The 27049-nt window shown below is 43.0% G+C and overlaps 1 protein-coding gene across 2 annotated transcripts in view; it reads right to left on the reverse strand.

Annotated features, from left to right (window-relative positions):
- BEAN1 (brain expressed associated with NEDD4 1) overlaps positions 1–27049 on the reverse strand; it is a 119958-nt gene that overhangs the window by 58457 nt on the left and 34452 nt on the right. The window contains exon 2 of one of the 2 annotated variants that reach the window (XM_059713885.1): positions 20281–20466. The exons of the other annotated variant lie outside the window; for it this stretch is intronic. Coding sequence (XP_059569868.1) covers positions 20281–20362 — 82 coding nt within the window. The 5' untranslated portion in view covers positions 20363–20466. The remainder of the gene's footprint in view (positions 1–20280; positions 20467–27049) is intronic. 2 annotated transcript variants of the gene reach the window in all.

Consider the following 27049-nt stretch of genomic DNA (forward strand, 5'->3'; position numbering starts at 1 on the left):
CATTCACATCCAAGATGTTTGTTTTTGCATGCCTAGGCCAATGTTAAAGGTTAGCAATTGTTGATCAAAGAGGATATAACATAGCAGTGATTCATATAATTGGTGTTCCAAGCATTTTAGATGGGGAGGAGTAATGGGTTTTTGGTCATGACCCTGCACTGGGATTTAAATGGTCTCAATTGTATTCCCAGGTCCATCACTAACTCACTATGTATCCATAAGGAAATCGCTGCATGCTTCTGTGCTTTTGCATTTTCATGTGTATACTGGGAATGCCATTTATTCATTTATGAGATGTATGCAAACCCAAACAATTGCATAAAGATATTGCATAGATTAATGAATATTTGAAAAGTGCTCTGAAAGGAAAGACATCTTCCAGGTAAATGCAGTCGAAGTGTACATTGGGAGGGGTTGTTAATTAAGACCAAAAGAGACTCTCCCTGCAGTATATGGCATATGCTATATATAGCCCCACAAAGCTTCACCAATGGACTTCAATGGGAGAGGCTCTGTACTGTGTGGGTTTCTGTAGGATACAGTCTCATGTTCGGGGTCACCAGCATTGAGCCCAGGGCGTCCTATCGAACCAGTGAGGATTCCAGCACTGCCAGCCCAGAGTTCAGCAAGCACGTGAACACTTGCTGCCTTCCCCCAAACTATAAGACTGCCTTAAAAATTATGACTGCACACAGTCTCTAAAGGTTGTAGCAGGGGCTGTCAGGGAACTGGCACAGCCCAATAGTCCTTAGGCTGTTTTTATGTTGTAGATTTAAAGCAGCTTGGAGGCAGCTCTGTAATATGCTGGATAGAAACACTAACTGCTCCTGTGGAAAAGTCTGCACAGCATGCTATGGCTGTATGCCTTCCTTTTGCCTTTTATGCCGAGGGCTTTAGGAAACTGGTGGTGGAACAGTCCATGCATCTCAATAGCCCTGGGAACTCCTGCACACTGGGAAAATTCACAATATAAAGATACCATGGGCTTTCCAGGCCTTTCATGCTACCAGAGAGGCATGGGGGCCTGGATGTGACCCAGGCTGCCTCTGCTGTCTTGATAAAGATAACAAAATGACAGCTGCCTTGTATAGCGGCTGATGTGGAGACCTGCCCTCCTCGTTCCTTCCAAGTGCCTGGCCAAGCATTGTAGACCCTGGTGTGCCTTAATATACATTGCTGAACATTGATTTTCATCCTGACCGTTTTTAACAGCAAGGGCTTTGACAACGGCAGATTAACAATTTAAAACAAAATGAATTTAGAAAAGGAACTGCTGAATCTCCTCTCTGGTTTTCTCTCTTATCTGTCTTCCAGATGCATCTTATTTAAGTGCTGGGAGATAACAGTTACACTGCTGGATTCATAAAGAGGCTGATAGGATTCACTAATCTTGAACAATAAAGTGCTAAATGTTCACAGAGAGAGAATATTTAGTATGTTAGAGTCCTAGAACATGGGTGAGTCCAGATTTTCCTTCAGTACTCAAAGTTACATGAAAGATGAGCTAGACTTACAGCTGGTTCAGAAAGGCCTGTATATCTGCACATGAACAGTCTGTGCAGACTTATATGTATATGCATCTGTAAAGAAGCATTTCAGCCAAGGAGTTGGATTATTGCACATATAGCTGTTTGACTGGCTATGTGTTTGAAAGTATGCATATGTCCTTTTACATTCTTATGTACGGGCAGGTAAAGTCTTAAGTTAGAATCAGTTGAAACTCTATGGCCATACACTTTTAAATTGCACTGTTAACTAAACAAAATTGTAACAGAAAAATAGCCACTATTTTATTCAACTTGTCAAAAATACAACGGGGAGGTTTTTAACAAGCAAAAACTGCCCTAGACTGCGATTCATTCCTGATGCTATTACTGATGCAGCAAAACCTAAGGAAGAAATAATAAAATTAAGTGCTATGCAGCATTGGAAATTCTGGCAAAATCAAATACGATCTTTCTTTCTAGTGATGTCAAGAGCAGCTCCTGGTGAGTCTTATCTCCCTGAGACTCCCTGTAAAGGGGTGAAACTTTCTAAATCCCTCATGTTTAAGCTCTTAGGGAGAAATCTTTCCACACTGCCACAACATGCGTTAAACAAGGCAGAAATACAATTCTGCATGGCATAGAGTGGATATTTCTGCGGACAGGTGGAGGAGCCCAGATTGGTGGAAGAGAAGTGACTCCTTGACCTGCAGCTACTAACACCCATTACTCAGACCCTGGACATTGGTAGGCAAATGAATGCTTAGGACACCACGTGTTTATAGATCTTGTACTCCAAAAGGATTACAGTGAGAGTAGCGTAGTAAAGTGGCTTGGTTGTTCAAACAAATAAAAATAGTTGAATTTTTTTTTATTTATTTAAAGTGCATTTTCTTTTATTGAAAGCATTTTCACTTGAAGGGTAGCATGAACTCAGGGTAGCAGTGAGCACTGACATATCTTGCAGTAACTCCAGGTAAAATAGGCAGTTTATCAATTATTAAGGAAACCAGCAGCAATTTCTGGATCTATTTGAGAGACAAGCAGAGATATAAGTGGTAAACTCAGAGCGATCCTATTGCCCTCAAGCAGACATGAAATAAGTAGTATTAAGTCAAGGTGGCAGCCATATAGGTGTTTATCAGAATTTACAAAATCATTAACTTTGCAGCACCTCCTAAATCCAACTGGATGGAGAAAGTGCCCTGGGAGAAGGTATGTTTGCTTGGCATTGTCATATATTTTTGTTAAAGGTATGCACGGCTCTAAATTCTGAACAAAAAACATTAAAAACTGCTTTTAGGAACAGGCTGTGTAATCCTTTATCAGGCCAAGCAATTCCTCATGCCATTGGTTTTTCAAGTACTCTCGATGCCTGATAGCTAGATCCGTAGAAAGAAAGGGCAAAACTTTTTTCTGTAGTAACCTGGGGCTATGGGATGGAAAGAGGTTTGTTGTTAGGCTACGAGCCCCTGCCTTGTTTGTGAATTGTCTTTAGTTATGTTTCTTACTTAAAAGTTGTGCACGCTCAGCAGCGCTTGGTTCAAGAAGGCTCCAGGAAGCCTGAACTACTGAACTGTGTCCACCTACTTTCTGAACTTCGAGTGTGCTTAGTTAGCACACGGGGGATACACAGATGTGGCACCAAAGTTGCAAAAGACGTGATTCTGCGGTGATAGGTACCGTGATTGGATGAAGCTTGGGAGATTGATAAATGTGCATCAAAGTTATGATTGACAAGAGCACCTGTTGGTTGAACACATGATTGACATCGCCCCTAAGAGTCTGATTGTGATTGAGCGCCATAAAAGGGCTTGTACCTAAGGGGGTGACTGGGGGACTGGGTGTGCGAGTACCAGTACAAGTGTGGTCGGGTACAGTAGTGTGAGTCGTGGCGTCTGGCTGAGAGTTTCAGGCAAGACTTGAAGGAGACATCTGCTGTTGGTGCATCTTTCCGGGGAGCAGAGCAAAGCTGCCCAGAGGGCACTGGCACCAGTGTTAGATCAACTGATCACTATTTGGCGACCACTGCTGCTATTAGGAGGGTAAAGTATCACCCATCCCTGATAAAGAAATTAAGCCTCGGTGCGAGGGATAGTCTTGGCAGGGAGGAGGAAGGTAGTACAGAGCGCCCTGCTATTGTGGCTGGCTGAGCCTGTGAGTCTCTGCCAAGATAAGACTGTGTCTGCGACTGCAACATCACTGCAAGTCCAGAGCGAGAGGAGGAGCTTTGCTCTTTCTCTCTCTCCTGTATTCCCCTTTCATTCCTCTCCCTTTTCTGTTTGATTTTGTAATTACTATTGTTCACTGTTATCTGTCTGTTGACATAGTAATAATAACATAGTCTTGTGGTTTTATACCTAAATAGAGTCTGTTGAGTTCTTCTGAGCCCTTCATAGAGCCCGGTTAGAGCCGAGCTGAAGGTTTAGACCCGGTGAGACCTCCATCCCTTTTATTCACTGGGCAGTTATGCTAATTGGCTTAATTAGATAATTTGCATATCCACCTCTAACACCCTGCATCCCATCATTTCTCATGGAGAATGAAGGGACTGAGTCTGGAGCAATGTTTTTCTATTTATTTTAATAGGAGTATCAACATCTATCTCTAATCAAAAAGCTAATGAATATCATGCATGTATAAAATCATCTGGCCCTCTTGTATAGTAGCTGTGTTAGCATCACTTGGAGAATCATGTTATTCAATAAATATCACACAAAAAATCATTACATACCATGGTCCTGAGCATTACAGTATTTGTGGAGCTGTCTTAGAAGTCCACGGGAATCATTTGGGTCAAGGGGCCTAACTTTAAGTCCCATCTCAGCTTGGGTTTCAGCACTGACATATGATGGAAAAACTAAAGAAACCATTTCCCTATTGTTTTTGAGATGGATACTAACTCCGGTTAACAGCATCCTGTGAGCCTCTTCAGGGGATGAGATCACAGGTTCGGACAACCACCAGCTGCCACATAATCTAATAAAACATCGGAATGAAAGGCAGCACAAATGGTGGGTGCAGATAATGATTGCTGGCCATTAAACCTGAACCTGAGCAGGATCCTGAACAAGAGGTGCTGAGCAACCCTCAGCTCACCTTGGGTATTAGCAGGAGCTATTCTAACCTGCCTTAACAGTTCGTTTTCTCTTTAATGAAATGGATGTTTACTCCATGAGCTACTTTGTCAAGTGTTAGACGAACCAGAAATTCATTTACCAAAGAGAAACAAACACTTACCAAACCTGGAAAGTTACTGTGGCTGAGACATAAAGTGAAAAAGGGAGCGTAATATATTAATTTATGACACTTGTCGCAATGATTACCAACTGCATTAGTTATGGCCCCATTTCCTCTGATGAATCTGGCATAAGATGGCATTTTTACTACTCTGATGCATATGAAATGGATATCATCAGTGAAAGATGGGCTCCCTTTAATTTCTCTCATGCTGCCTTCACACTACCCTGAAAGAGTTTCCATTATTCACCAGCTCTATTGCAGTTTTGTATGAGGAATCAATACTCAGATGTTCTTTCAAATTATCTTGGGCACTGTTTTCTCTAAATTTCAGTTTTTTACAAATAGAAACTGCACAGGGACAGAAACTTCAGTGCCCACCCATTCCAAAGGCCAACAGGCTGTGTCGTGGGACTGATTTGCAAAAGTGTGTGCTTGCAATTGGGTATGCAACAATTTGCATGCAGTTACATGCCTAACTTATGTTCATAATGACCCAGGCTAGAAACCCAGGTCAGGTATTTGAACATAAAAATAGCCAGTTAGATGGAAAATTGATATTTATTTATGAATAAACCTGATTTGCCCATGTGAGAGCACCTGTAAATTAGGTACACAACTCTGTTCATGTTTTTGCACGCAGGATGGCATACGGTTGAAAATAGAAGTTGTATTTATTCTTATTTTATTGTTGTAGTCACTTTTTAACTCCCAGGCTATTAAAATCTATTAAAATTATATGAAAATCCTGGCAAGCTATGACTGAATTTTTGTTTTAGTAACTTGAACAAAGGTGGATAAAACTGCTGTTTCCTTGTGGCTGCACTTAAATTTTCTTGAAATCATAAAAATTAAGTGCTGCAGTCAGTATCCTTGTTGAGACCAGTTAACGAAACGTTCTTCAGGACACTGATTTATGAGCACATTAGAAGCCACATTACAGAAATGAGAAGAAAAGGAGGGAGGAGGGAGAGAAATGCTGAGATTAACTTCTGGTATTTCCCTGAGAGCTTTTCTCCTTGGGTGGGGAGAGGGCAGCAAGAGAGGAGGACAGGCAGTCATGGAGAAGATGGCAAAAAATATTCTACCCCTGCTCCAGAAAGCTACTGAAACAGCTCCATGCCCATGAATATTTTCCAAGTTCAAGTTAGGTCAATGGAAGGAGCTGCTGGAGTAGACAGAGAAGTGGGTCAGAGAATAACAACTCAATAGTTTTAAATACTGTATAATGCATGGAGATGATGGGCAAATAGCCCAAGGATAAGGATTTCTGAGGGTTTAGTTCTTTTCACTTTATGCACCAATGACCTGGAAGAAAGCAAATTTAAAAGGCAACTAGGGTCAGAGTCAAATCAGGAATGCAGATAGAGCTGGCCCGACACGTCTGAGTATTTAGTGCTGAGGTAGGGAACCAAAACCGTTTATAAATGGGAATGTGAGGTGCAAGTGACATAACCTGAAATAAATGTTCAAGAGTTCTTTGGGATTTAGGCTCATAGCTGTTGATGTTGGTCAAGCTGAAACAGCAAGTAATACAGTACAAACCCCAAGGAAAAGTTGGGGGTGGGCCTGCAGTATCATAACATTATAGCAATAAAATGCATTGGAGACAGAGGTTACATTTTTAGTGCTAAATATGGAAAAGCTTCATATTTCAGTGCATGTCAGATTATTTCAAAGATTGCAGATACAGAAAAAAGCTGAAGAAATTAGGTAGCTATTTTTTGCATGACAGGAAACCTGCTGAGGTTTACATAAAAATAGTTGTGACAGCACGTGTGCATGAGTGTGTGGCAGTGTCTGGTGATTTCTTCCACTAATCAGAGCACAAAAGGTCTGTGCTTAAGCCAGCCCCGTTGTACTTTTTCTGAGGACAAATGCAACTTGAGTATAAATTTCAGGAGCCCAGAGTGCAGAGCTGCCTTATTATGCCTCTGATAAATATTTTTTTACAAATCGCAGCATTCTTGTTTGAATTATGATAAAATAAACCAGATACAGAGCAAGAGGAACAGAAGAGGCATCTAGGGACTTGCAGCTGAAGAGAATCACAGGGTTTTCATTTGTTATTCCATCCTAAAAAATATAAATCAACTAAGGCCCACATTCAGTTCTGGCGCAAGCTCCCCTAAAGGCAACAGCTTTGTAGCAGGGAGAAATTTGGTCTGTAACCCATAGGCCTTTGATTTAGCCAGGCATTTTTACTGATTTCCCCCCCACCTCCGAATTTATTGCATGTCCAGGCAGACTTCATTATTGAAGAAGTTACCAGGTTTGTATTATAGCTTTTCTTTTGATTCTTGACTGTGTTTGAGGAGCTCTCAATGGATGGTTGCCAGTTTATAAATGTCAGTGGAAAGAAGGAATTCAGGCAAACTAATAGGGAGAGACCTCAGCTCTTTCTGCTGTGAGCACTTTTTCAATAGGATGCTTATTCAGTGGTAGTTCAGCCAGAGGATAACGATGAATAAATCACAATTTTGTAGAACTGCGGAATGATTCACGTTAGCATTAATATTTAAAAGTCAATATCTCGTCTCTCTATTTGATCGGTTATAAATGTGTAGGGTATGCAAAAAGAAATTCAGTGGGATGCTGGCCTTGGAAAACATTCTTGCTTTTTCTTCTATTTAAGGATTTGCACTTCTGTAGCAGTATGTCAGATGCCTGCAGCCAGGGGGTAAAGAGAAGCCTCATCTACCGTCCTGTATGTTTTATTCCAGGTTGAAATGGGTTGGTTGACAGTAGGCATCTGCTGGCTTGTAAGTCTACACAGGGACAAGGAGGCTGTGCCTCTTGTGTAACAAAAGTCCTATTTTGTGTGGCTCAGGGTTTCCACAGGTTTATATCAATGTTATGCCTTGTGAGAGGCATCAGTGTCCACTGATTCTAGGATACACTGTTACTTTCCATGTAAGGATGTCAGCCCTGCCCAAATGGTGGAATATACTTGGGTTGGATATTATCAAACCTGGAATGGACTGGGACCTAGTAACGGAGCTGGGCATCTAAATGAATCAACTGCCCTATACGAAATACTATAGGGTTGTCGCTATGGATGCGAATTCTCAGTATGATGAGTAATGCTGCGGGCATTTTGGTACTTGCCTCTCTCAAATGTATTTTTGGCAACGGTTCAGTGATAGATTATAAACCACTTCTAAAATATAAAAAAAATGTTCTTATAATATAACATTACTATAAGCAGGTGCCGATCATTTGTAACTTTGAAGGAAGCAGAAACAGCTTTGAGGAGAGACTTGCATGCATAAGTCACCTTCTATTTTGAGAGTAATTGGGTTATACTAGATTGCATTATATGCTTAAAAGATACAGAGTTGGGGTAACTTCCTGCAATTTTGGTAATTGCTGAATCATAATACATGCAGGCACCGAGACTAGTGCAGGCTGCATTGTTACTTTTTCTCTCATCCCAGGTTGCCTTGTACACATTTCTTTTTTCTGTAACATTAATATACAGGTTTTTTTCCTGATGCATAGACTAATTCTGTTTTCATACACATCAATGTTCATGAAAAACAACACCTTAGTTGCCAGTGCATACATACACAGCCATATAAAAGTGGTATCAGATCAGAATTGGGATTGACTGCTCAGGTCCACATTTTGACCCTCTCACTCCCTGACTTATGATTTTGCTGGGACTGGATAAGCAAGGTGCAACTCAGTCTAGGCAAAGGAGGGGGAGGGATTAGGCTGCTGAATTGATTTATTTTATTTTATTTTTCAGGTTGAGGAAAGGTGTTTGTTTGAAATGTTATCAATTTTTTAAATTTATAGTTTTTATTTTTTTGCGGCTGCTACTGCTGAATGCTACTACTGAATGACTACTACTGTCATCTTATTTACCATCTCTGTTTACTTTTCTTCTGGCAAGGAAATGTTCAATAAATATAATATTTAAAAGTGGTAGGAAAATCAAATAAAATGGCAATTCTGCATCTTCAGCAGCCTTCAGTTTTTGTCAATTTAGAGAGATCAGGGTGTAGATTAATAATGCTATACTTCAGACAAAGCTGCTTCCAGTCATCACAAACTGTTTATCAAAATCTCTAAATCAAAGCATATAACACCAAAGTGGGCCGGGACTTGGCAGGGGTAAGCAAGAAAAACTCCCAGGAGCTTCTCTCTGATTGAATCTTGTAAAAATGACTTTTTAAAATATTGCCTATAAGAGATTATCAAACCCCTATAGAGATTAGATAAAGCAGTTTGGGACATCCAGGCTTTTATTACATTTATCTTTTCCCACATTTGTTTCACTTTTGTAATGAAAGAAACTATGTTGCAAATAGAAGTGGGTTAAATTATTTCATAGAACAGTTTTATTTCTGAAAAATGACATTTTAATTTGTTTGAAACTATCTGTGAATTTGGGTTGAGTCAGCAACTTTCAACTTTGCAGTTGAAAATGACAGAAAACATTTTGACTTTTCAAAAACTCTTTTTCTTTTTGTTATTTTTAAATAAAATGGTTTGATTATTTTTTTTATTTTGAAATTAAGTTTCCAGACCCAATTTACTTTTTAAAATTATAGGAACAACAATGGGTTGAGCAAAACATTTCATAGGCCAAAACCAGGTTTTTGGTGGGTTTGGTTTGTGAAGGGGAGCAGGAGAGAAACACTTTTATTTCAGGTTTTCAGCTTGGCCACTGAAACAGAATAATCAGTTATTCTTAGTCATCTAGTTAATGAAAAGCCCTAACAAAAATACATTGTGATGAAAATTAAGTAGATGTATACAGAACTTGAGACCACAACTGCATGATTTGTGATAGTGCCACTATGCACTATTATGGAAACTCTTCCTAGCTATTCTGCAGTTCTATTACTAAGAATTATCCTAATAAAAGGCAGATGGTCCTTCTGTTTTAATTTGTCTCAGACTTTTACTTATTTTTCCAGCTGTCCATTAGCACCCTAAGAAGTTAAAAAAAGAAAATCCTTGGTGCAGATCCAAAAATATTCCTTTTTGGATTGAACTGCCTGCCATCTGCAAGCAAACTCTAATAGATCTTTAGTGCTGACTGGCTGACATGGGAATGCTCAGCCTTATCCGTAGCATTCAGGAAAAGTAAGGGAAGAATTTAATGGAGCTGCATTGTAGGTTAATTCTCATGGATCTGATTTTATCTGGCCTATACGTCAAACAAAATTGCAATCCCTTCCATGATGGTACTGCAGTAGCTACTTTCTTCCTACACTTTGTGGGTAGTCAGGGGTCAGGGAATGGTTTCAGAGACCACAAGGCAACCTCAACTTTGGAAGTCATGACTCTGGACTGTAGGGAGCGCCAGGCTGCAGTGAACACCAGGCCCCGGCTACTGCTGCGATAGTTTTGCGTTGATTAAACAATTTGCTTGTTATGCAAAACCCCCCAGTGCTGTAAGTATATCAACAATATGTGGAAATAATAGCACATAGATCTGAGAGCAACTGTGAAGAGTTTCCAATAAATCTGGTTGGGAGTTTTCTATAGGAATGGTTTTCCAATGGAAATTTTGCTTTCTTCAAAATAGTATTTCCCATGTTTCCAGATGTCTTAATCAGCCCTTGCAGCCTGCCAGGCTCTTGCCTAAAATGCTAGATTGCTCTAATTCTGTGTGGAATCAAGCAGCAGTACAATTCTGCTTGAGTTTAGCTCGGACAGAAGTTGCATATAAACAGGCATAAACCACTTCCAAACTGTAACACAACAGAAATTCAGTGCACATAAACCACTTCCAAAATGTCCAAAACTGGTTTAAGATAAACGTGGATGAATGTAGTATTTGACTTAACTGATATAGGTTAAATCGCTTTATTGAATTTCTGTCTCCATCTCTTTCATGTTAACAAAGTCTTCCAGCATCCCACGATACTTTGAACCTCCACCCAAAACTCCCCCTCCCGCAGGGTGGGCAGGCTAGCCTTGGCCAAGGTGCCTGCTCCAGCCAAGCAGGGAGGTGTGCACTAGTGCCCCTCCTGCTTCTGGTCTGAGCCACTACAGGCATGTGGCTGCATTTCTGGAATCAAAATTAACGTCTGTTCACTTGCTTATCAGTTCAATCTACGCAGCTTAGACTAACCTGCGAAGATTGAATTGATATTATTGAAGTTATATCATCTAATACATGAACTCATGCTAATACATACTTGCTTACCAGTAGTTGTTATACATCTCCTTTCACATTACTGCTGAATCTCTTCCCAGGATCAGGGGATATACTCTTAGCGGTATGGTCTAGATGAAGTCATGTGGACATGACACTTACATGCCTTGATGATCTTCAGAGTAAATATTTTCTGCCAACAGAAACAGCCTAGAAAATACACGTGATCTGTGTTCAACTCCAAGATTTTCCTTTATATGGACTCCATCTATATGATCCCCAGAGTACTTTTGGTATGAAACTTACCTGATGTACTTAAATATAGAATGCACCTTGTAGATCTGAACTACATGGGTAAAGAGGACTAGTTAGCAATGTTAATTTGAAGTCACGCAGAGGGCAGGGTAGAGATGCATCTTTGCAGACTAACTGAATTAGAGATGCATAAGCTTTTGTGAAGGAAAACTTACTTTGTCAGATGTGAAGGTTAACATTTGTTGAAGTGAACTCTTGCTCATGAAAACTTATGCATCTCTGAGTCAGTTTATAAGGTACATCTCTACCCTGCCTCCTGTCTAACTACATAGAACATGGGAGAAACAAGTTCAGATACAATTTGATGTGAATGACCAAAAGAGCCTGTGTGTTCTGGTACATCTCGTTGTGATGATGGTGTACATATCACTGGGACGATTTAGTAAGTAAATCCTTGGATGATGGTGTTGCTGTGGACGTAGTCTTTCTAGACTTTAAGATGGCCTTTGACACTGTCTCTCACCCCATCCTCATCAATAAAGTAAGTGACTGTGGCATTGATGCCTACACAGTTGGATGGGTAAAAAATTGGCTGATGGGGTGCACCCAGAGAGAAGTGGTGGACGGGTTGTACTCAACCTGGCAAGATGTAAGCACTGGGGTACCCCAGCGCTTGGCCCTCAGGCCCGCACTATTTAACATTTTCAGCAGCGACTTGGATGAGGTGGTGGAAAGCACGCTGTCCAAGTTTGCTGATGACACTAAGATGTGGGGTGAGGTGGACACACTTGAAAAGAGGGAGAGGCTGCAACTAGATTTAGACAGACTACAAAAGTGGGCAGATGAGAATAGGATGGGGTTCAACGTAGACAAATGCAGGGTGCTGCACCTTGGAATCCACAGCATACATAAGAATAAATAAGAAGGAATCCACAGCATCCATACAGGCTGGGGAGTTCCCTTCTTGAAAGCACAGAAGTGGAAAGGGATCTTGGAGTCATTATTGACTCCAAGACGAACATGAGTCGCCAATGCCAGAACGCAGCCAGCAAGGCCAGCCATACCTCATCATGCTTCCAAAGGTGCATCTCAAGCCAGTCCAGAGAGGTGATACTCCCCTCTGTGCAACTTTGGTCAGGCCGCAGTTGGAGTACTGCATCCAGGACTGGGCACCGCACTTCAAAATGGATGTGGCCAGCCTGGAGAGGGTTCAGAGGAGGGCCACCCGCTTGGTGAGAGGGCAGCAGGACAGGCCCTACGAGAAGAGACTGAAGGACCTGAACCTGTTCAGCCTCAGCAAGAGGAGGCTGAGGGGGGACCTGGTGGCTGCCTACAAACTCATCAGGGGAGATCAACAGCAAATAGGCAGAGCACTATCTTTTCTCCCCAGCACCACCTGGGGTGATGAGGAACAATGGTAATAAGCTGATGGAGAATAGGTTTAGGTTAGAGATCAGAAGGCAATATTTTACAGTTAGGGTGGCCAAAATCTAGAACCAACTTCCCAGGGAGGTGGTCCTCGCCCCTACCTTGGGCAAATTCAAGAGGAGGTTGGATGATCACCTGTCTGGGGTCTTGTGAACCCAGCATTCATTCCTCCCTGTGGCAGGGGGTCAGGGTAGATGATCTGTTCAGGTTCCTCCTGATCCTAGCTACTATGAAACTATGATGGAGATCCTCCAGGCAAGAAGGGTATTGCTGATTGAACAACTTTTTCAAATGTCTTGGATGGGTTCCCCACAACCTTTCTACCTCAGAGAGGCTGAACTGCTTCACTTCTCCCTACCTAACATGGTGACAAGACTCAGGGTGCTCTCAGGACACTTCTGCTCAGCAGAAAGGGAACATGGCAGTGCTCCATATACAGACGTTCCTTCCATTTATTTTTGTAGTTGTTTCCACTGCTTTCATTTTTTATCATACAGCATGTATAAACAGGCTGCCCCTATAAATAACTGCCCCTATTCATGCTAAGTTTGGTGTCACGACTAGAAATTATATGTTTATAATTGGTGCTCTTGAGTCAATGAACGGTGCCTCTTCAGCTCAAGAATACTCAGTGACACAGATTCCAATTGTGGGAGTGAATGAATTAATGAACAGAGGAAGGCCCTAATGAATGACAAGTGACTGCATTGTTGTGTGTTGTTGTTTGCTGTCACACATTTCAGACTAGTAAGCTGTAATAGTCTTTCCAGATTGTGCCTAGCTTTCATGCGGGTGTGCAGCAAGTAGCGGTCTTCCCTGCTACTTGCAGACCTAGCACCAGGCACAACAGCAGTTCCTGCATTAAAGTGAGAGACTGAGTCTTCTGTACTCCTGTGGAGGTGTGGGGTCTTCTTCCTTCCCTATATCAGTTTTTAAAGGGGAGAGTAGCTAAGTTCAGACAGTCAAAAAGCCGGAGGCTGAATGGATTCAATCTTCGCAGGTTAGTTTAAGCTGTGTAGATAAAACCAATATGCAAGTGAACAGACATTCACTTTTGAGTCTGGAAATGCAGCCACATGCCTGCAGTGGTACCAGAAGCCAGGGGTGCTAGAGCACGTCTCTTGGCTGGAGCAGACTACTTGGGCCAAGGCTAGCCCACCTACCCTGTGGGGATTTGCAGAGGAGGTGCAAAGCATCCTGGGATGCTGGTGGACTGTGAGTTACCTTGAATCTGGAAGGGATTCTGGAACAGAGATTCAATACAGCAATTTAACATGTTACGTCTAGTACTATGTCCATCCAGGTTTATCTTATACTTTTTGAAAGTGGCTTATGTGCACTGAACTTCTGTTGTGTTATAGATTTAAACTGGTTTCCAACCACTTGTACTGGTTTATGTGTAATTTCTGTCCCTGGCCTGACAGAAGAACACCTATACTCTACCACAGATAGATATCTTAAGATAAATATCAAGACCTGGCTGGGTGGACAAATTGCCTAGTCTGAACATGACATTCAGTTGAAAACTCTTTCCATTTCAGCAACAGGGTGGCATTTATTTTTGAAATCTTTGGACCTGTGTCACATTCTCATTCTTTCACTCTTGGGTTATTTACTCTGTAATCATTATCTTTTGAGTCCTTATGCAAGGTATTTTAACATAAATGCATCAAACCAACAAATACATGCATATGTGGACAGGGTAACAAAAGTAGTTGCTGTGCTCTGTTACTGAATTGAGAATAATTTGAAACTGGACTGCCTACCATCTGCTTTTTTCTTAATTTTGACTTGTTATCCCTTAATGAAGCACTTTTCTTGTTTTTAATATAGCTAGCTCTACTGAGAGCATACAGCCTTTTTTCTGTGGTTGTGACAAGGTATACTGCATGTTGAGACATGGTTTGCATGTTGATGTGGAGGTAGAAGAAGATGCTGTCAACAGCAGACTTTGTTTAGCTCCTGACTGTGAATGCTACTTTGTGTCCATTAACCAGTATTACTGAAAATTCATTTTCTCTGAAATTGAGCTCAGATGAGACCTGAAAGAAAGGGAGCCAAAGCTGCATTACTTCCCCTCCCACCACCTTGTATCCTTGACCTATGTGAATGCCACTTGAACCCCTGCTGTTTAGAGTGGATAGTAAATGAAATTCTGTGAAGTCCTGCTCTGTGGTGCCTAACCATCAAGGGCAGATTATATGGGTTGGCTTAAGAGACACGGAGTCATAGAAGGCTAAGAGGACATGTCTCTTTTTGGACTTCATAGCATAGTACAGGGGATTACTTTGACAGAAGCCTTTCTCCTAATGGTACTGCCAGCATTAGCTCTCTCCCAGGACTGGGCAATGCATCTGGAGCTCACAGGGCCATGGCCTAACTCTACCTTAGTTTAGGGTTCCTCCTGTGGGAGGCCCTGGTATTAATGCTAAAGAATGGGGTTTTGAGTTTCCCAAACACCTAGCTATTGTGATCTTGTACTGGTACGAAACAAGAGCTCATGCTTGCAAGAAGAAATGATCAAACTAAATGGGTAGAGTTTTAGCACGATAGACTCTGGCCTTTTTTGGCTCGTTCAGTCCTGAAATCCCGTGTTGCCCTCTATTTGTACCAGCATGACAAAGTACTGTCAGAAGTGTGTTTTATTGAATGGCTGCTGAAAAGGCCAGCAGCGTGCTAATTGCACTGCAGTCTCCTGGGGACGACTGGTTTTGCTGGCCTCTTGGGTCTGTAAGCTAACATGCCAGAGAGTTTTGCCAGGCTGGGGTTTCAAATGCATGCATCTGTCATTTAAAAAAAATGCTACTACAATGGCAACAACTCGCAGTCCCCTGAAGCTACTTACTTGCTTTGTAATTTCAAACAAACTGTGCAATTGGTGCCTTGCTACTGCCTGCCACTGTCAGATGTTCTGCTTTATGTTCTGCTGTAATTTGCTGCCTCTGCATGTATTTTTCTGCTTTCTTTCCTTCTGACCTTTTGAAGGGTCACGAATTTGAAGCACTATATAACTGAAGCACTGTATAATTGATCTTATAAGCACTGTATCTGTTTCTTTATGATGAGCAATTACTTCTGATGAATATTGCCTGGGTTGTATTAAGAAGGACAAAGGAGGTAAAACAGAAAAAGCAGATTTAAAAGCTGAGAAGGATCTTTCCCTGAGTATTTTATTTTGCATGAGGGATTGCTCTGTTGCATCTCCTATACCATACCCTGAAGTAGCTTTAGTTTCTAAGGAATATATGGTGCCTGTTTCTGTTTTCTACCCCTGTTGTTTTGCTTTATATTTCCAGCTAATATTGCTTTGATTTTTTTTTTCCTGTACAGTTTGATTTTTGTCCTAATGAAGTGGTCTTTTCTCAACCTGAAGAAGTTAAGGGGTTTTAACTTTCCTCTATAACTTATTCATTTCTATCATCAGAAAGTCCCATAGCGTATCGTCAGAGTGAGGTGACTACTACATTGCACCTGATCTTGTCAGTAGAGCTGACATGGGAACACTGGTTTAATACCCAGGGCAAAAAAATGTTTGGAGCCCAACTAAGACATGTGAGCCAGCTATCGTCTGTCTCCCTGGAGTGATGGGTCCTCTATTTGTACTTTCTTGACCAACCCCTTTCACCCTTCTTGGTTCCTGTCCATAACTCCTGGTATTAAGAATCAGGATTTCTTGGAGCGATGTACATTTAATATAAAAGAGCTAATTAACTGCAAGCACTAGGATGCAAATGTCATTCTCTTGGCTTTAGACACACTCGTCTCAAGCAGCAGACACGGATCTTTGGACTCCTGCCTCTGAGCCAACAATTTCAGATGGAGAGGAAGAGAGAGAACACTATTTGTAATCCCCTGACAAATGCAAAGAAAGTTGTTGTCTCCTCCTGCTGCTTCCCCGTGAGTCGGTGGGATAATTCACATTTCCATGACACTTACAGAAATCTTGCCAATGGCACTGAGCACTGCAAACAGTTTGTCAGTTCTGGCATTTTTTCTGTGGAGAATCCCTGGAGCAGCTTTTTGTTCTCATAGTCCAAAGGACTATTTTGCACACATTTGTAGCATCTGAAATTAAAGTTGCTTTTTCAAAGATACTCGATTGCTCTTCGGACAATTAAATGAAGCGACCAAACTTTCCAATTGCTCAATGCCCAGTGGCTCTGACTCTTCTCAGATGGACAGTGGGAACTTCTGTACGTGCAGTTAGCTTGCATTGACTTGGATGCCTGACCAACAAAGAGATCGACTGTCTCAACTTTCTTTGAAGCCAGCTAATGAAGTTTGTTGGGGGAAAGGACTTGCTGTAACCTTTTGTAGTCTTGGGAAATTTGTGGAAACATGCTGTCCCCCGCTGTGTGGAGCGGTGGAGTGGCAGAGAAGGGGATTGCTGAGCTCATAGTAAGAGAACTGAAGTTGCTGTTGCCCTTCTTCGTGCTGCCTTTCACCTGCAGCTTTTTTTCTCCTCCCTTCTGTGCAGCAGAATGGTTGATATCAGAGGGATATTGTTTCTTTTGTTCATTTATTAACAATAATTGCTAGTTCTGGTGAACTGCTGCTACAATGACTGGAAAAGGCCAGAAATGGAGGCTTTGCAAATCTGCCAAGATACCTTTATCCTGCCCCCTCTCTTTTTTTTCCTACTGCCACGCTTCTCTGGAAATACAGGAATCATCAGGACACTCAGCCAAAACGACCCAAATCCACCCAAATCATTCTGGTCATGGCTTAAAGTGGATCTAAACTCAGGGTTTTCAGAAGCCCTGATTCACTGTATTTTTTAAAAAAAATTGCTCTCAGTGACATTTTCCTTCCTGTTCTCTACTCTGCTGTGTATAGTATTTCCTAGGCCCATGCAGTGCTTCGCCTCTCGGTTGCATGCAAGAAGCTTCAAGGGTCTTCCAGCTTTATGTTTGCCAGTGCAAAGTAATGAAGAAAAACAGGCATCATATTGGCACTGTAAATGTGCAAAGCTGTGCCCCAGGCCCCACACCATGTGATCCCAGGAACTATCCTAGTTTGTGATCCACTGAAAAGAGCAGTGAAAGCACCAGGCTGGAATTGTGCAGGTTTTGCTCTTAGCTCTCAGTTCAAGAAAGCTCTGAAGCCCGTTTCATTTTCAGCACATACTTCATGTCATTGGAAAAGAAGCCCCTGCGTGGGTGCTCTGTGAATGGTGCTGAAACTGCTTGTCTGTTTTTCCCCATGTACAATACAGAAACCCACCAGTACCCTCCCACCTGAGAGAGATAATTAGTCTAACTTAATTTATGTTTCTGCAACCTTTTGAGAATGTCTGCACTGAAAATGAAAAATTATTCTATTTATTATTACACTATTAGCTCATATTCTCCCCTGAATTCATTGTATTAGAGTTGACAGAAAAGATATGGGCGAGGAAAAAAGTTTCTGACTAGCAGGACTGTATTTCTTTATTTAGGGTTTAGACAATAGTTTTCTATAATCTTCATTGACTTGCCTTGTGTTTACTCCCTCCTTAAACCTCAATTGTTCTGGAGAAAAAAATAATCCTTCCTAAGAAATGACCTAAGATCTCTTAAAATGTAACAATAATATTCTGAGAGGCAAGGACTTCTTAAGGTGATATCGGACCAACTGTGTAGTCGGGTTGAAGTTAGATAAGTTTTCAAATGAAAGACATTCTTCAACACAACTACATAGTGAGTCCAATAAAAGAGATCACCCAAAGAAATACTTGCCTTTCACATAATTTCTGGACAATCACAGCTACAACATCATTCTTATGCTACCGTAATAATACTATTTAATATTTCTCACAATCACAGTGAGTTATTAATATCCTATAATAGCCTCTCTACTGGATAACATAGCTAAGTATTGTTAGCTATGCATGGCAGATAAATTCAGGAAGGGAGGTCCCTTCTTCAAGTTCACAGAAGGGGTCATTAGACTCCTAAGGGGCACAGACAATATCCTGACACGTGCGTGCACAGATCATCCAAAATGAGGAAGCCTGATATGACTGGCAACACCTAACCCCCAAACAACACTAACGGAGTCAGAGAACAACAGTAATAGTCAGCCCTGACAACACTGGTGACTCCTGTAAGACCTACAAAGATGTATAGCAGAGCTAAAAACGCTGTTTTAATTACCAGTGCCTTGAGGGCTAGTTCAATGATCTCCACTGACAACGTTTTTCCTTTAAAAGGTTGAAGCATATGAACAGCCTTTTAAAATAGATGTAGCAAAACTGACCAATAATCAACCTTGGCAAGAAAGGGTATTGAACAACACTGCACATCAACAAATGAAGGTCTGAGAGTATGCTGAATCAGCTCAATGAAAGTAGCTTCTTCCAGGCTCTCAAGTTAGCCCCTGAAAGTATAAACAATAATTTCCATGAAGGAATGGGATACTGTTGTTATGAGCCAGGATCATGCCGCATGGAATATGTGACATGTAGAAGATTTAGAATCAAACCAATCCAGCCAGAACCTCTGTGACACCTTCTTGTAGTAGTAAATGACTGGAAACGGTAGTTTTCACAATAGACTAATTCTTCTAATATAACATCACTAAAGGAAAATACATGAATAAATGCCAATTCAGAAGATCAAGTGAGAGATATCATTTTTACGTTGTGTTCAGGACAAGCAGAGAGAATAAACAACATTCCTATAAGTATCACTGAATCATAGAAAATGAGGGTTGTAAGGGACCCCAAGAGGTCATCTAGTCCAACCCCTGTTCAAAGCAGGGTAATTGCAACTAGATCTTCCAGCCAGGGTTTTGTCAACCCAGCCCTTAAAAACCTCCAAGGATGGAGAGTCCACCACTTCTCTAGGTAACCCATTCCAGTGCTTCACCACTCTCCTAGTGGGAGAGTTTTTACTAATATCCAACCTAAACCTCTTTTACTGCAACTTGAGACCGTTGCTCCTTGTTCTGTCATCTGCCACCACTGAGAACAGTCTAGCTCCAGCCTCTTTGGAACCCCGCTTCAGGTAGTTAAAGGCTGCTATCAAATCCCCTCTTCAAGTCTTCTTTTCTCCAGACTAAATAAACGCAGTTCCCTCAGCCTCTCATCATTAGTCATGTGTCCCAGCCCACAAACCATTTTCATTGCCCTCCACTGGACTCTTTTCAACTTGTCCACATCTTTTTTATAGTGGGGGGCCCAAAACTGGACACAGTACTCCAGATGTGGCTTCACCGGTGCTGAATAAAGTGGAATAGTTACTTTCCTTGATCTGCTGGCAGTGCTCCTACCAATGCAGCCCAGGATGCCATTAGCCTTCTTGGCAACCAGGGCACACTGTTGACTCATATCCAGCTTATTGTCCACTGTAACCCTCAGGTCTTTTTGTGCAGAGCTGCTGCTTAACCAGTAAGTCCCCAGGCTGTACCGGTGCATGGGATTCTTCCATCCTAAGTGCAGGACTTTGCACTTGTCATGTGAAATCATGAGATTTCTTTTGGTCCAATCCTCCAACTTGTCCAGGTCACTCTGAATCCTAGCCCTACCCTCCAGTGTAACTATTACATGCTCCAGCTTGATGTCATCTGCAGACTTGCTGAGGGTGCACCTCCATCTTCCAGATCATTAATGAATGTTGAATAAAACTAGCCCGTGAATCGATCCCTGAGGCACTCCACTAGATACTGGCTGCCAGCTAGACACTGAGCCATTTATTACTACTTGTTGATCCAGACAATCCAGCCAGCTTTCAATCTATTTTATAGTCCATTCATCTAACCCATACTTCCTCAACTTACTTGCAAGAATGCTGTGGGGGATGGTGTCGAACTCGTTGCTGAAGTCAAATTTCCTTCTGTCCACTGCTTTCCCCACATCCATAGAACCAGTTATTTCATCATAGAAAGCAGTCAGGTTGGTGAGGTATGACTTGGCCTTGGTGAATCACTGCTGACTGTTCCTAATTAGTAGCACAGGATGAACTTCTGAAATCATATGGTACAATTTTTCCAAACTGTCATTAAATGGACAATTTAAGGGTCAGCAGGCCTCTATTGGCCTATGAAATCATAAGCATTATCTGCCAAATTTCCCCCCAAATTGAGAGGCAGATCTGAATTTTGTACTCTGAAACTTTCTCCTCATTAGGCAACCTCATATCCCCAAATGTAAAGCAATACTGTTCAGTCCCTTCACAACAATGGCCCTTCATATACTAATGCCTATCTCTTGTACAGAACTTTTCATCCCCCAAAGAACTGCAAGTTCTGATATGGTTTTGGTGGCAGAGTTATGTCTACACCAGAAACCTAGATTGCGCTTAGTTAAGGTGCCTTAGTTAAAGTGGTGGCAGCCCTATAGTATAGATTAAGTATTTATTCCAGACAGTCTATGGCAATTTGTGAAGGGCAATCTAGTGGATTATCCATGAAGACCCAAGCCTTTAGTCTGCATCTGTAGAACTGGAAACAGAATTTGGCCTGTCACTAACACACACTTTTTCCTGAGCTTATGGCAGCTCCCAGACCAGTATTAACAGTCTTCTTCTTGAATTCAGTGCTGAAATAGCAATGAGGGATTGGAAATAGAGTAGGATAATTAAAACCTGGTATATTTATACTTTTTTCTTTAAGGGGTGGCAAGACAATATTGGAAAAACACATGCATTCAAAGTGCTACAGGTCACCACTGTCTTGCTAAGTGTATTTTCAAGGAATTTATGGTTAACCCTTAAGCAAAGATTGTACATCTGATTTCCTTTTATAGCAAAGGACATATTAGTTTATTTTCTCAACTGGAACAAATGTTTGAGTTGCTTTTTCTGAGCAGTTTCTTTTAAGTACATGAAGCACAAATACTTTTGTTAAGTCTTAGAAGAGGTTCTTCTGGTGCAAGACAAAATTGCCATCAACTCCAATATTTTTAATAAGTGAGAGATGTGTAAGAATCCAGTTGTTGTAGGGAATTGGGTTGATTGATATAGGAAGGTGTAACAGGTTAGGTGCCTGAGGACCGTTGTGATGCATCCGTGCTAGGCTCTCTCTCTGCCCTCTCTCAATGTCTCATCTTGTTTTCCTGCCTGCCATGCCTTGATAGAAACTTAATGAAAGGGAGGCTGCCCACAGAGACTGACATCTATGGTGCCCTCTCTTCTCCAGTGGCTGACTCTCTTGACCTTGCTTGCCTTAAGGGCATTAAGCTGCCCCCATAGTCACGCTCATGGCTTGCAGATTTCATGCATCCAATGGGACACTTGCTCCCAAAGCAACGAGGCCAGCTCAGGTCTTTATTCCCTTGTTGGGGCTTCAGTCTTCTCAGCTTCTGCCCCTGCACTCTAGCTGGTCCCTTAGCCAAGGTCCATTGTTCTGAACCTGGCTTCAGCCCTTATTTCACCCCCCAGGACCTTTATCTCTGCCCTAGTCGGGGCGCAGGCTCCCTGGTCCCATTTGCCTCTCATAGGCTCTCAAGTTTCTGTCCTCCTTGGGCCCCATGGCCCCAAGCTCTGCCCCTCTCTGGGCTATCTCGGCCCTTCTCAGGCTCTGGGCCCCTTGACCCCCCCAGTTCTGCCCCCCTTTAGAGCAGTACTGGGCTCCTTGGCTCCTGTCTGCACCTTGAGTCTGGCAGGGCTCCAGGCAATCGTGTGCCCCACAGGCACCATGGGATCTCCAAGCCACCCCTTTTCTAGTCCCATCCAAACCACCAGTTAAACCCAAGCATAAACTTAAGCTTTCTGGCAGTAACACAAACACCCAACCCATCGGCTGCCTATCTCACTTCTTCTGAACCATGAATCGGGTCCCTCTGGTTGCATTTCCAAAACTCCCTGCCAGGCAGTCATTTCACAGCAAGGCTTCCTCACCCTGCTGCTTCCTAGGTCTAACTTCCTGCTCTGGCTTATATACTACTAAAGCCCTGCCTCTTCCTGGTCATGTGCCTCCACTGTTGGCTGACTTGACCAAAGGGCTGTTCCTTAACCCCTGCTCTGCTGGTTGCCTGTGCCTGTGTCTGTGCTACAAAAACCGTGCCCTTAAAGTGGCCACACCACCATCCAGTAACAGTGCAAGGGTTTCCTGTTACAGAAGGATAGAGAAATATATTCATACTAGAAATGTACTTTAAATAACTGGTAGTGTAAGCGTGGTGTGGTTGCCACGATGGTCCAGAAATGGTTTAACTCTACTACACAGTTGGTCCAATAAAAGAGGTGACCTAAGAAATGTTCTTTAAATATTTTACATTTTATCCCACTAGACTATATTTCATCGTAGTTGTGCAGCATTAAACTTAAACCATTTCTTTAATGCTAAAAATTAGGCCACTGTCAAATATGTTAAAGAAGCACCTTCATTACATCTCTGAAAGTAGAGAAAACTGCTATATTCTGGACAGTAACAGTACACTTGAGCTGCAGGGAAGTCTGACCCTGCAAGATGAAAAAAATCCCTATTTTGTCTTGATGTCTTTAAATTAAGCACTTCTCTCCTGTACAACAGTGGGCAGGGCTTCAGCCTCTCCAGCCTGTGGTTAAACATATCAGGATGAGCCATGCAATAAATGTGCGCACACACACACAACCCCTCAGGTCTGCACCTAGCTACTGTCACCCTGCAATATACAGCATCAAGAGACCACAGTATTTGCATTCAGTACCCAGACCTGTATTGTATTACTGTTGTTAATTATTTCTATTAACATAGTGCCTAGGATCCATTCTTAGAACAATGGGGCCCTGAGCCTCGCAGGCTCACAAACACAAAACAAAAAGGATGCATGCTAAGAAACTGTGGTTTGACTTCCTTCCCTAACCCGAGATTAATTATGGACTTCCTGCCATAAAAAATCTTGCTAAGGATAGGTTTTGGTACTTAGTGGCTGCATCTAATACAGTAAATACAAGTACTGTCTTGCAGTAGCATTCTTTAGTATGCAGCAATGCACATGTAGATGCTGATGTGGCTGGCTGGGGCACAAGGATGCTTCAGTGCAGGGCTGCCTGCTGGCTGGCCCTGCACTGGAGCATCCTCATGCCCCAGCCAGCCCCTCTGCAGCATGCTGAGCTGGGTCAGAGTAGCCCTGGGGTGGCAGGCTGATCTCTGGGGCTCCCTGCAAGCCGGGGTTGCTCCGACTCGGCTCAATGTGCTGCATTACAGGGCGCGCGTCAAGATGCGGCACTCAGGAGCAACAAACTCTGGCACAATATGCACTGGAGTTTATTCATTCACATAAATTTCATGTGACAACATCCTAAACAACTGCATCCTCCAGGTTTGGAACTATGTGCTGGGTGTGCGACAACAGTCTTACCTGGCTTGCATTCATGCAGTCCTCTGCTGGATAGGACACGCTGATTTAGCCAAGATGAACTCATTTAGGGCCTCAGTGTTTCCTCAGCTGAGAAAGCCATGCATCTCTTCAATGGTGACCCACTGGAGCATCCTTACATGCCAACATTTTCCCTACACACTTTGTTTTGTGGAACTGTGTGGGCTGCCACAGTCTCCCTGGGTGACCTGTGTGTCATTCTTGCAGCGAACCCATTGAAATCTTGGCTCATCCTGCCTCCATAGAAATTAAAGAAAGATTGGGGATATGGCACTTACTTACACAACCTATACAAAGGCTAGCAGCTGGTACTTAATGTAAAAGAGTTGAGGGGCCATTCTAAATAGTACGGTCAAATTCTCTTAGCTGGTTCACAACAGTGTAATTCCACCAGTTTTCAAGGGTGTCACACCACAGTAAAAGTGGTAAGAGTGGAGAATTTGGCCCCATGTCTGTTTTTCTCTCTCTTCCCCTTTTCTGTTGCTGCATCTACAGAGAAAAACTGTCAGCCATGTCTTCTCCCTTCTTCAGTTTCCTTTCCAGCTTCCAAAACAGAGCACTGCAGAGATAGGAGCAAGATGCGATACTACTCGGATGTTAGGCAGTTGTGATTTAAAACACTTCTATGTTTTTTCATGGTAGGCATCAGCCAGTTAAACATCAAAAGTGAAACTGATCCAATAAACTGAAATAAACTAAAAACTCAATTAGTACAAGTGAAAAGTGAAAAGCTTTCTGAACTTCAACCCCTGAATCTTAGAGACTCTGCCCATTCTATATTCAAGTCAAGGTCCCATTAGCTTTAGAAAGTCCCATTTAAGTAAGGAAGTTGGTTGTAATTCTGGAAGGTGCTGCTGAGTGACCACCTGTGCCAGTAATGTAAGTGTAAATGCAATCCTCATCCTCTGGCAGGGCCGTCTTTGGCTTCACTTTCCTGAGATTGGTGAATTTGTGTGTGGTCTCATTATCACACCAGTCTTTTCTTCCTCCCAGACTTGGGTAGGATCTTCCCAAAGCACAAAGTTAGAATTTGTACAAAGACTTGGGGTATAATATGGCCCTGGTGTCTTGGTCAAAAATATCTGTTGCTTTTCTGTGCTAGCTGCTTGTGACAGGGAAGTCAGTTGCCAGAGGAGCTGGTCTGGGCATTCATGGTTTTTGTTTTTTTTTCTACCTAACTCCTCCCCAGCTTTCTTTCCGTTGGTCTAAATAATCATGCCAAAATCCCCGTGCCTGGGAACTAGAAACCGGTTACCAAGGGCCACTGATTGCTGGGAGCATGAAGAGTATCATCTCCAGCAATCCATGAAGTTAACAGCAAACTGAATAAAGAGTAAAATAGGAGTCTCAAGTGAATAAGAATCTCAAGTGAACTAGCTTGCAAGTACTATCTTGCAGGTAGCTACGCAGATAATAACTAGTAGCTCATTTATGTTTGTTTTAGTCCTCTTTCCCTAACTTTAGCAGGAGCAAAAGAAATAAAACTCTTTTTCCCTTTTGGATTAGAGCACCTCATCTCTACTTGCAATATCAATGGTAATCCAACCCCTGCCCCTTTGTTACTATGAGAACAGTTTGGGCACTGACTGGAGCAGATGACACTAAAACACAAGTGTTAACTAAAGCTGGAGGCAGCTGTAGCCGAGGTGCTCAGTGCACACCAGACTCTAGGCCTTTGACGAGAGACTTCCCACTTCCTGTGAATAACACTGCTTTGGCAAATGAAGCCTTGGCTCATTAGCAAGTACTGTATGGTATTTTGTCTTGCTTATCTCAGGATAATCAGGAAGCTAACCCACAGCGTGTCCTTCTTGAGAGCATGGAGGAATGTAGGCAGTGATTGTAAACCCCATCTGACTTGAGAGCTGGTTATTTCTCCACTTTTTAATAGCAGAGTTTAGCTTCTCATTAAGGTCAGTGGAGGGGGGACTTCTTTTCCCATGATGGATGAATGGTATCTCTGACAGGCAGGTGTCCAAGGTGCTCCTAAGTGGCTTCGAGCAGCTGGCTCCAAGCAGACCCTTGAGAGTAGGGTCTGGATTTCCAAAGAAGCCAAAGGAAGTTGGGTGACATCTGATAAGAAAGCCCAGGTTAAATGCATTACAGTTCAGATAGTGTGTTTATATTTTATCTTGGAGAAGGGAGTAGGCCTGTGCGAAGCGGCTAGCATTCACTTTGGATACGGCCTATTTGGAGGACAGTGATTCGATTCGGTGATTTGAATCACTGTTCTGAATTGATTCAGCCGAATCTTATTCTGAGATTCGGCTACTGCCGAATCTCCGAATCAGCCAGGCCAGGTCGTCCCACACCTGCTCTCCCAGCCTGGCAATGGCTGCCTTGCCTGCCCCAGCTCCTGGCACTTGGGGGAAAAAAAAATCCCTGGCTCAGCGAGTGCTACCGGGTGGGGGTGGGGGATCCCCACTGCCCCCCACCATACCATGCTGTGTGGGGGGCTCTGCAAGAGCCCCCTGACTCTGCTTGCTCCCCCAGCCCCGCCACGGGTGTCCCACCTGCCCCAGCTCCAGCCCTTTAAGAAAAAAAACCTGAAAAACCTCTAGATTCACCACTCCTGCTGATGGCGGGGCAACCCCCACTGCCCCCTGCCATGTGGGGGGCTCTGCATAAGCCCCTGAAGCCCCAAGGCTGCTGCAGGAGCCGTGAATCCTGGGGCTTTTCTTGTTTTTTTTTTTTTTTTCTTAAACGGCCAGAGCTGGCCCAGGCAGAGCACCCGTGGGGGTCTGGGGGAGCAAGAGGGAGTGTGTGGGGGGGCTCATGTAGAGCCCCCCATGAATCGTGGGGCAGTGGCGGGCAGCAGTGATCACCCCCCCACACCTGGCAGCACCCGGTGAGCCCTGGGGCTTTTCTTTAAAGTACAGAGTTGGGGCAGGCGAGGCAGCCATGTAGGGGCTGGGGAGTGGGTGGGGTCAGGGGGGCTGGGGGAGGGGTCGGGGGGCTGGCAGGGGTCCCCCCCATGGTCTCCTCCCCCCTCCCCCAGCGCCCCTCCCCTGCCCCTAGTACTTACCACCGGGGACTGCCCGAGTCATCAAAGATTCGGAGAGCTTTGAATCAGTTTGGACCTTTGAATTGGTCCCCTGCTTCGATTCGCATTTGGAGATTTGGCCAACGAATTGGGCCGAATCTCCTCCAAATCGACTCAACATCCAAAGTTTTGCACAGTAGGTAGGGAGAAAGGAATTATGGAGGGCCGAACCAAGTGCTGAGACACCGCCACTAGAGGGAAAT

Source organism: Alligator mississippiensis, chromosome 10, assembly GCF_030867095.1.
Source record: "Alligator mississippiensis isolate rAllMis1 chromosome 10, rAllMis1, whole genome shotgun sequence".
Lineage (NCBI taxonomy): Eukaryota > Metazoa > Chordata > Crocodylia > Alligatoridae > Alligator > Alligator mississippiensis.